This window comes from Ochotona princeps, chromosome 25 (assembly GCF_030435755.1).
Source record: "Ochotona princeps isolate mOchPri1 chromosome 25, mOchPri1.hap1, whole genome shotgun sequence".
Lineage (NCBI taxonomy): Eukaryota > Metazoa > Chordata > Mammalia > Lagomorpha > Ochotonidae > Ochotona > Ochotona princeps.
This window is the reverse complement of record NC_080856.1, coordinates 19,330,210-19,341,156: the sequence shown is the minus strand read 5'-3', so window position 1 is coordinate 19,341,156 and position 10,947 is coordinate 19,330,210. Positions and strand designations below refer to the sequence as shown.

At 44.0% G+C, this 10,947-nt stretch overlaps 1 protein-coding gene across 1 annotated transcript in view; it reads left to right on the top strand.

Moving 5' to 3' along the window:
• Positions 1 to 532: 532 nt before the first annotated feature.
• The window catches only part of AGK (acylglycerol kinase), a 58,912-nt gene continuing 48,497 nt past the window's right edge, over positions 533 to 10,947 (top strand). The window contains exon 1 of the mRNA XM_058681400.1: positions 533 to 674. Within this exon, the coding sequence (XP_058537383.1) occupies positions 574 to 674 (101 nt within the window). The 5' untranslated portion in view covers positions 533 to 573. The remainder of the gene's footprint in view (positions 675 to 10,947) is intronic.

Here is a 10,947-nt window from a genome sequence, read left to right as displayed (position 1 = left end):
CCAGTTCATGTCACAGCTGTTCCACTTCTAATCCAGCTTCCTGTTTATAACCTGGGAAAGCAGTAGAGGATGGCCTAAGGTGTTTGCACCCATGTGGGAGACCCAAAAGAAGCTCTTGGGCCCTGGCTTTGGATTAGCTCAGCTCTGGTCATTTGAGTAGTGAACTAGCAGATGGAAGACCACTCTCTATCTCTCCTTCTCTCTGTATAAATTCTGCCTTTCCAATAAAAATAAGTGGACGGACTATGCAGAATTGGGTAGTGAGAACCTAAGGCCTGAGAACCACAGGAAGCCTGGAACTTTCTTCCTCTCTTTGGCCCTCTCCTTCTAATAGATTTAGGGAAAAAAAGTGATCAGGGACGGAAGAAGTGTAGTGTAGGCAGGAGGACAGATGGGCGGTGGGTGGGTTGGTGTGGAGAGGAAGATGCTGAGGCCGGATAAGTGCTAAGAAGGGAGCAGAGGGCGGGCTGGAAGGGCAGCAGGAGGGAGGGAGGAGGAAGGAATGGGACCGCCTTGAATAATGACATTTTTTCTTTTTCTCCTTCTGCTAACCTAGCAGATCCTTAGGAGAAGATGACCGTGTTCTTTAAAACACTTCGAAATCACTGGAAGAAAACTACTGCTGGCTTGTGCCTGCTGACATGGGGAGGCCATTGGCTCTATGGAAAACACTGGTAACTATCCGACAGCCCTCCCGACCACCTTCACCCACAGCAGTGTCAGAACTGCCCAAGGGAGCCTGAGCTTAGAATCTTGCTCAGTTATGCTCTCTAAAACATTGTGCACAAGTAAGTGTAACACAAACCAGACCCAAAGACAAAGGCTCTTATAAATAGTTCTGTTTCATTGCACCTGCTGCAGCCAGTCTGGATCGTAGCAGTGGAAACAGGCAAGTTTTATTCGTTTGATTTATAGTTGAACAAATCGGGACCTCTCCTGGAGAGAGACGTTAGCAGGAGGCAGGTGCTGGAAGGTGCAGGCGTGCTTGGGACATTATTCCTTCCAACAGTCGCTGCAGCCTCTTGATCCGCCATCAGTCGCCTTACCGCGCCGTGCCGGAAGCTGCTGCTTCTCTCCTGTGACTCTTCATGGATCCTGTAAGCCTAGGGTAATTTTAAACAAGACGGAGACTTTCAGCCCTTTTGTTTGAATAAGCAATTCAATGCAGTCGTGGGTTTTATTAGCCTTCCGGCGTGGAGGGAGGAGTGCCAGAGCTCCTCTTATGGTTTAATGTGATAAGATTTGAATAGAGAAAATTTTTCAATCAAAATGATACATATGATTAATACAGCCAATCAAATTGTAGTCTTTTGGGGATTAGGACTCTACGCAGTGGCACTCTGAAGCCCATATGTCTTCAATAACTGCTTCGTTAAACAAATGGTGTACTGTGCTTTGTGTTGAAAGGATTCGCATTGGGAAGGAAATTCAGACCAATACTTTGGTAAACATTCTCAGTTCACCACCTTCAGAAAGAACTTTATGATGCAGCCTGGTATTGGCTGTATGTTTTTGCAGCTGTGGAGAAGTTGGAACATACTCTCTTGCTTTTCCAAGTGTTTACAGATCTAAGCACTCCAGCTCTGCTCGCTTGCATTTAAAAAAAAAGAACAGACCCAAGAAGTTTAAGCTCTGTAAACAGAGTTTGAGCAGACATTTTACAAATGGAATGGAAGACAGGAGTTTTTTTATTTCTCTCCTTGCCTGCAGCATTAAAATTTTTTTTAAATTTCACAATAGTTTTGAATTTATGAAATAAAAATTATGAAGTAGTACAGTTTCCATATGCCCCCGTACTGGCTTTCTCTACTGTTAACATCTTGTATTAGCATATTTGGCACAATCTATGTAGTTCATCCAACTTCTTCTGTTACTGGCATCTTATATTAGTTTAATTGAACACAGCTGATGAACCACCATTTTTTTTTTTAATCCCAGCTCTCTCTGTCCCTCTTCTCCCAGCCCATCAGCACTTTGCTTAGATTGAATCATTCCCTGCTCCCACCAGGAGAGACAGCATGCAGTGTTTTTCTGTATATTTTTTAATTTCTGAAATAAGCCAGCTGTTTGGCTTATTTCACTAAACGTGATGCCCTCCATCTATTTTATTGCAAATGACAGACTCCATTCTTTAATGGCTCAGCAATTTTCCTTAGGCCCTCAGGGACTCTTGTCCCTCCTTGCCAGGGGCTTCCTGTCTAGGCCATGGCCAGCTCAGCCAGGGGAACCTCTGACCCACTGAGATTGACTGAAATTTAGGGAGATCCCATAATTCCTGGTGTGTGGTAAAGGCCCATTGGCTTTCCAGAGTGAACACAGGCCTGACTTTGAATATAATCTGAATAAGCTTGAACCAGAAGTGTGGGTAGGAAGCAGGAGACCTCATTTGGCTGTCTTTATCGACATTCAGAGTCACTGCTTTACATATGAAACCCTGTTGTCTTCCTGCAGCTCCTTTTGGCAGCCTTTTCTCTTGTCTGCTTTGGTATTACTTAGCCCCTTTTATTTTTAAGTCGTGGTTAAAAAGCAGTTTACCAGCTTAACTGTTTATAATTGTATGGTTCTGAGGTGTTATTAAATATACTCACATTGTTGTATAACAGATCCCCAGAACTTTTTTGCATCTTGTGAATATGAAACTCTACTGAACAACTTCCTATTTCCCTCGTTCTCCCAGTCCCTGGCAATTACCATTCTACTTTCCATCTCTCTGTACTTGCCTGCGTTATGAAACCCTTACAAGCGGAATCCTACAGTGTTTGGGTTTTTGTGACTGGCTGATTGGCTTATTTCACTGAGTGAAATGGCCTTCAAGAGTTATCCATATAATAACATGTGGCAGGATTTCAAAACTTTTTATTTGGAATAGAGGTCTATTGCATGTATATTCTATATTTTCTTTATTTATATGTCAGTAGAAATTTGGGTCACATCTGTGTCTTAGGTATTGTGAATCATTCTACAGTTAATTTGAGTGTGCCGTTGGCTCTTTGAGAGAGCCTGCTCTCCATTCTTCTGGATATATGGCCAGCAGTAGATTGCTGGATTATATGATGGTTATCATCTTTGAGGAACCTTCATACTGTTTTCCATAGCAGCTGCATCTTGAAATGCCACCAACAGTACACAAAGGTTCCAATGATTTTGCACGTTCCTATCGACAGTCCATAGTTCCTGCTTTTTGTGGCAGTGGCCATCCTAATGGATGTGGGCATCATGATACATCTCTGTGCTTTGATTTGTATTTTCCTGATTATTAGTGATGTCAGTTACTTTCTCTTGTAAATGTATCATTCACTTTCTTCATAGTTCAGATTCCTTGATTCAACATATGATATACTCTTCATCTCCATTTTTAACCTTTCCACTGTGGCCCTTTCAATGTTTAATTTCCTCCTTCTTTTCACTGCTCGACTACTTCAATAGATTTTCTCTGCTTCCTTTCCTCCTACTCATGCCACATCTTACCCAATCTTCATTAGAATTATTTTCTCTAATTGTAGTCATCAATATTCTGGACCACTCAGCTTTAAACATAGTGACTCTCCTTCAAACATTTGCTTCCCTTGCATTTTAGTGCCAGACTCCTGTTTTTTTTCATTCCCCCTGTGGCTGTTTCTGTCTGTTGCTATTCCCTTCTGCTGAGGTGCTGGAGGAGCAGTTCTCTGGGACTTGCCCAGCACCCTCTTCTCGCCCTGCGTCCTATGCCCGTGTGATCTTATCCACTCAGACTGTAGCCAGATCCCAGGTTTGGTCTCCGTAAAAACCCCTCTGAGTTTCCAGCTTTGGTATACTGTCATCCCTTGGCATCTGAGTGGGATTGGCTCCAGGCTCTTTTACCCTGCATACATCAAAATGTAGAATGCTCAAGTCGCTTTTACCAAATGGCGGAATGTGTGCATAAAACCTATGCATATCGATGCGTTTCTCAGACTGTTTTCCATGATTAGGTAACCCCTCATATTTGCAACCTGCTTTGTGGTTCCATCTATCAACCACATAGAGCTACAACAGCAGAATTGGCTGCTACAGTGTTGCCTTTTGATTTCCTGCCAAGACAGTACTGAGGGTTCTCAGCTCTGTTACTTCTTCCTGCCTTTGCCACTTGTCAGAAGCCCTTTGGCAAACCCTCTTGTCAGTATCCTGTGAGGGGAGGGGTGTGATGTAGCTGGTCAACCTACTGCAAAACAAGAAGTCAGGAGGAGTGGAAGACTGGTAGAACAAACTGAAGGTTAAGTACAGTCAGCCCTTGGTTTTGCAGGGGCCTTCCCCATTCCAAAATCCGAGGATGCTCATGTCCCATAGATAACATGGTGTAGTATTTGCATATCATTTATATGCCTCCTCCCATGTGTTTTAAATCATGAGATGGACATTATTATTGGTTTTAGATCAATAATATCCAATTTTGGATAGTGTTTTTTAATCTTTACCTCTCTAATCACTAATGCAATGTAATGCTATGCAAATGGTTGTATTGTTTAGGGAATGATGATGAGAAAAACAAATGTATATTATGTGTTCACTATAGATAGAATATTTTGGATTGTTTCCACACTTGGTTTAATCTGTGGCTATGGAACTCGTGCATAGTGGAGGACTGACTGTTCAACTGCTTATGTCTACCTGGGTTATTCACAGATGTCTCAAACTCAACTCTAAAAAGTCAACATAAATATTCTCTTCCACACCTGTTCTTTCAAAATGGTTGATACTGTACACCATCCAATTTCCCAATTTGGAATTGGAATATCATCCTACATTCCTTCTTAGCCTCATTTTCCACATTCAGATTTTACATTCTAAATGATTTTTCTTCTCTTGAATCTGTGAATGTGTTCACTTACCTGTCCTCACTGTCAACACGAAGGCCAGCATACTACCATCCTCTCCAGCTGGAATCTGATTCATTAACCTCTTATCTATTTACTCAGCATCTACTCCTGCCTGTTTCTAATCTATTTTGCAGCCCATTGCCAGAGTGTTCTTCTATTGCTTTTATATTCAACTGCAAAGTGTTTACAAACTTCCCAAGTTGGGCTCAGTCTTCATGAATCTCTCTTCTTGCCACACTCTGCATGTTTCAGGTCTTCTGCAGTGACATAGCCCTCTTGTTTCAGGATTCTCGTGAGGTTCCTCTCCCTCCTTCCTAAGCAACTACCATCTCTCTAGGTCTTAAGCACTATTTCTTCAAAGAGGTCTTCCATGTCCCCTCCAGTCTGCAATAGGCAATCTTCCTACACTTTCTCTATGTACTTCTGTTATGCAATTGCTATTGTAACTGTTTTCCTAGTCATTTCTTTTAAGATTGTAAAGGCAGGGGTCCTGTTTGTGTTGTCCTGAAGGCCCAGCACATGCAAAGTACTTGACCCACATCTTATTTGTGGAAGGGATAAGCAGGAGAATGAAGGCAAATATCAACTCAGAAGAAAGCAAATAGCACTTTACTGGCTGGCCGTGTCTGAATCTGTAAGTCCAGGGCATTGAATCCCCCTAAAGCAAATTATACACCAAATTCCTAGGCAGGATACTCTTCCGTTCTATGCAAAATTTGTTTTAAAAATTCATGGTTTTGCTTCACTTGCTGTTCCATCCTCATTCTTTGATAACCTTAACCCCGACTTTCACGAGAAAACAAGAACCGCGGGGCGGAGACCACGGCACTCATGCCTGTTCCTGTGTCTTGGTGGGTGAGGGTGCCCTGATGCCTAGCAGCCCTTTAACACGCATCTCCATCTGCTTTGATCGGTTGGCTGTGCCCTCACTTGTGGCCTTACTTGCACACTGTGCTGCTTTCTCCTGTCAGATTTTTTTTCCAGCTTAGCTGTATCACTGAACTGTATTCTCATGTACTGCCTGAGCTCTCTTTTTCTGTTTATTACTGCCTTCTTCTCTTCTTTCATTTATATTATTCTTGAAATATTTCACGCTTTTATCTCTGCCTCCATTTCAGAAGAAGCATAGTCAGTTTTGATTTATATTCCATCATTTGATAGACAGGGTTATTCATCTCTTCTTTAATTTTTAAAAATTTTCTTTGAAAGGCAGCGAGATAAGTTAGTGATACCTTATAGTTGCTGGTTCATTACCCAAATGCTGCAATAGCTGGGGCTGGACCAGGCTGAAGTCTGCCGCCTGGGATCCGAAGGCTTGGGCTGTTACCTGCTGCGTCCCATTGTTTATGTTAGCAGGAAGCTGGATTAGAAGCTGAGAAGTCAGGATTTGACCCAGACAGTTCCATACAGGTTACAGGCATCCTTAGCTGTATCTTAACTATGCCAAACGCCTGTCCCCTAATTGCTAAATTAAATGAGAGCTTTTGAATACTTTCTGTCACATTTAGTTCTGTTGAGCATATAATTTTCACTTACCTTCAGAATATCTTGTTCTGCTTGTCCCTTAAATGCTGGCATTCCCCAAGTCCAGCGGTCACTTAACATACTTCATAGGTGACCACACAGGCACAGTTGTTTTCAGCTGGTGTTGTCCTATGTGTCTAGCCCAAATCTTGCTCTTCTGTGAGAATAAAGAAAAAGTATTTTTGGCAGTGTTTTTGGGAAAATCGCATATCTTATTGTACTTTTGTCTATCCTGTTCCTGTTTTGATTACTGCCCTTAAAATTCATCTTTGACATTAGACATTCAGTTGCAGACTTATATTCCATTGTTGTTGTGTTTATAAATTTACTCCGTTGAGAAATTTTCTTTATTTTTTTCTTCCTTCCCTTAAGTTTCAAAATCATAGATTTTTTTTCACCCACTCTGTTTAATCTCCCCACAGGAGCTGTAGCTGACAGGAGCAACAGGTGCTGCTCTCAGAGCACCTGAAGAGCAGGAAAGGACCCTGTTTAGGGTTTGGGTGTTTGCTGAGTGCTGTGCTTACCATGGTTTTCTGGGTTGCCTGGGAAGACTGTGTTCCAGCTTGCTCGGTCCATCATGTCATCCATTTACATACAATAATAGCCTTTCACTCATTTCTAACCCCAGCAAAGAGTCTGGTAGGTAGTGTAGTATGAAAGTTGTCCCTGGAGTCACACAGAATTGTTACCTCCTAGCAGCGTGAGTCTGGCCTCTGGTAGGTCTTCGAGTCCTTAATCTGCACAGTGGAGATAATAGTATTTTTTTGGGGGGGGGGGCGTTTGAAGGTTTAAAAATAAAATAACTGAAAAGCTCTTAGTATGGTGTGTGCTAGATAGAAGAGGATCAGTAACTACTATGATTGTGAATAAGTTTGGTGAAGTGAATACTCAGTACTTGTTGCTGGTGAGCTGGCAGAGAGGGACTTGGAGACAGCCGCTGAGGAGCAAGACGAGGCCTCAGAAGACGGGAGCCTTACGTTCTTTTCTTTTTTGAGCCTATGTTTACTTCACCGCTTCCACACATGGAGAGAGATGGGGAAGCACTGTTCCATGGCTGGCCCGGCATCTGTGAGAGGGCCTAGGAAGTTGGAACCAGCAGCCACGCTTGCATCCTTACCCATCCGAGGTGAACTCTCTCGTGCTTGCTGCCTTCACTGGCAGGGAGCTTTCTGTGGCTCTGGTCTGTTTGCCCTTGGTATGAACCTTGGCTGTGGCTGCTGAGCCTCGGCGTGACTTCTCAGCCAGCCTCCTTGGGTCTGCCGCTACCAGCAGCGGCTCTGCCCCGTTCCGTGTTGGTGCCTGGTTCTCAGCTTACTCCCTTGGGCCAGTGCTCCTGACACCAACTGGGTCTCCCTCTGGGACTGTGGCCCAGGACTCCCTCTTGTTTCCTTTCATAGAGCATGATGTCTCAGCCAGAGTTTCTGGTACCTTCCTAAAGATTTTTAAATTTCTTCAGTATGTTTGTAAAGCCAATGTGCTACTATAGTGATGAACCATGGTTCTGGGCCCTGTTTCACTGGCTTTTAGTCATATTGGAAAGTCAGATATACAGAGAGGAGGAGAGACAGAGAGGAAGATCTTCCGTCCGATGATTCACTCCCCAAGTGACCACAACGGCCAGTGCTGTGCCGGTCCGAAGCCGGGATCCAGGAACTTCTTCCAGGTCTCCCACACGGAAGCAGAGTCCCAAGGCTTTGGGTCGTCCGCGACTGCTTTCCCAGGCCACAAGCAGGAAGCCGGATGGGAAGTGGAGCTGCCGGGATTAGAACCGGCGCCCATATGGGATTCCGGCGGGTTCAAGGCGAGGACTTTAGCCGCTAGGTCACACTGCTGGGCCCTGTATGCTGGCTTTTTAAAGCATTGGTATGAACCGCCTTTCAAATTCTGTGGTGAGAAACAGTTTCCTAGGAAAGAGAAAAATGAATGGTTGTGAGCTTGCCTGAGGGATGTGTTCTGTGTCGTTTAATTTTATTGAGAACTTAGTAATAATAATAATAGCTAACATTTCATCACAGATTGGCATGTGCCAGACGTGATTCTAAGCTCTTTACATTTATTCCTTTTATTGTACTAATAATCAGATGAGATGGTTGTCTTTTTTTCATGGTTGTCTATCTTAACACTGGTATGAAATTAATGGCCCCATACAAATGAAGAAACCGAGGGTCAGAGAGATGAAGTGCCCGAGGCCACATAGCTAGTAAGCATCAGAGCCACATTTCAGGACCAAGTAGTCCTTAATCCTAGGCTGACTCAAAAGAGCCGCTGTGCCTCAAGTACTGGGAGAGATGGGAAGAACTGTCAGCTGAGACTGTCAGCCACAATGCCCGTGTGGTGTGAGATTACGATAACGTGCTTCTAAATCTGCGTTTCCTAGGCAGTCAAACCTGGCTTTGAGTCTTGTTTTTGCCACTTTCTGATTGTATGACTTAGAGCAAGCTATTTTTTTTTAAAAAGATTTATTTGTTTTTATTGGAAAGCCAGATATACAGAGAGGAGCAGACAGGAAGATCTTCTATCTGATGATTCACTCTCCAAGTGGCCGCGATGGCCAGAGCTGAGCCAATCCGAAGCCAGGAGTCTGGAGCCTCTTCCAGGTTTCCCCATGCATGTGCAGGGTCCCAGCTTTGGGCTATCCTCAGCTACTTTCCCAGGCCACAAGCAGGGAGATGAATGGAAAGTGGGGGTGAGGGGTGAGGGATTAGAACTGGTGCCCTAATGGGATCCCGGTGCATGCAAGGCAAGGTCTTTAGCCACTAGGCTACCATGCAGGGCATAGAGCAAGCTATTTAAGCTTGCTAAACAACACTTTCATTCACCTGTGCGGTATTTCACATTATTAGTTCCTGATGTGTGTTAACATGAGCACCTGGGGCAGGCATTTCGCCTAGCAGTTAAGCTACCATCTTAAATACCCATGTACCTTATTGTGGTGCCAGGATCTGATGCTCCGCTTCCTGCTGGTGTAGACTCCGGAGGCAGTGATGATGGTCAGGTAAGAGGACCTCTGCCGCCCATTTAGAGGTACAGATTGAGTTCCCTGTCCCTGTTTTGTCTCAGGTGTTGTGGACATGTAGATATCAAACCAGCAGGTGGAAACTCTAAACTCCTTTCTAGCCCTCTCTCCTTCTCCCTCTTTCCTTTTTTTTAAAGCACTGATTTTTATGATAGATGTGCAAGGTAGTATGTGCTATGTGTGCCTGTTTGAAGGGGACAAAGAAAATGTTAGAGATACCTGGGGAAAAATTAATTTTAAAAATCATTATTATGTACATTTTAGACAGGTAAAAATTAGAATATCATGAGTCCCCAAGTAGCATTACCTAGCTACAATTGCACTTTTTAATAATGTTATTGGAGGCTAATGATTTGAAATAGGCACTTGCACCTGGCCCAACAGACCAAACCGATGGAGAGTTTGTTGGTGACATTGATATGGACTTAGGCAGGGTCAGGAGTTTGGAAGCCATACTTCCCTCTCCTGATTATTACATTGCAATCCCTTCTGCCCACCTGTGAGTCAAATTTACCTGTCCTTACCTTGGGCCTGAAGGGGGCGGAGTTGTGTAACCACGCCCCTTCCAAGCTCCTTTAAAAGATCCCACGCAGAGGCGGGGCTTGCCCGCCGGTGCTCTGCAGAGGAACTCCGCGGTCCACAGGTAGCAGTCTCTCTCACCCTGTCCTTTTCTGGCCTGTTTTCCCTGAACGTGACCCACGTGTATCTGTATCCCTTACCTTCTGCATGAAACTTACCACTTGCTTAAGCCCTCTTGGTGCCCGTGTTTAAAATGCGAGAGGCAAGAACCTAGGAAATAAATACTGGGCCCAAACGTGGACCACAGCCGTGTCGGCTTCTGTTGCTGGTGACTAGCCCTTTCTGCTAGCAACAATCAGCTCACCAAGCTGCAGCCAAGTGAGGTCTGATAGTGAGGTCATATCTGGGGCTTGTTTTCACGTATTACAAAAAAAGAAAAAAATAGAGGACATAGGGAGATTAGGCCAAGTGAATGAAGTAGAGTTTTAATAAAGCGAAAGCGCCGAGTGCCGAGGCACCGAGCGACGTGATCTCACGGGGCTTGCGGAGAGGCTGAGTAAAGGGGAAGAGATTCTTCTGCACTTACTTTGATGTTGATTTGAACAAAACTAAGTTTCAAACATTGCATTTAGTGCCTATGTTTTAAACCTGTGACTCTTAATGTGTACCTTATAGAAACTAAGTGTTTGTCATATAGACAGTTCTTATTGGCTGGCTGTTCCAGTAGAGTTTTTGGTGCTGTGGGTAGAGCCATACAAGAGCCTGAAGTGAAAAGAAAAATAGTGACCTTGGCTTCATAGAAAAGTGTGATATTGTATTCATCATAGGCTGTTTTTTTATTCCTTTTTCTTTTGTACAATTAATTAACATGGTTGTGCTTGAGCACCTCCCTAAGTTTCCGCACCTGACTCCTGTAAGCAGCTGCCGTGGTTTAACTGGTTCCCTGTCCTTCCTGTGTCTTGTTGGTTGGATTCCAGGCCTGTCTGGCCATGAGGGATCTCCTGGGTGCTGCTTAGAAATCCTGAAGCTGCTGAGTCAGAATCTGTGTTGTAA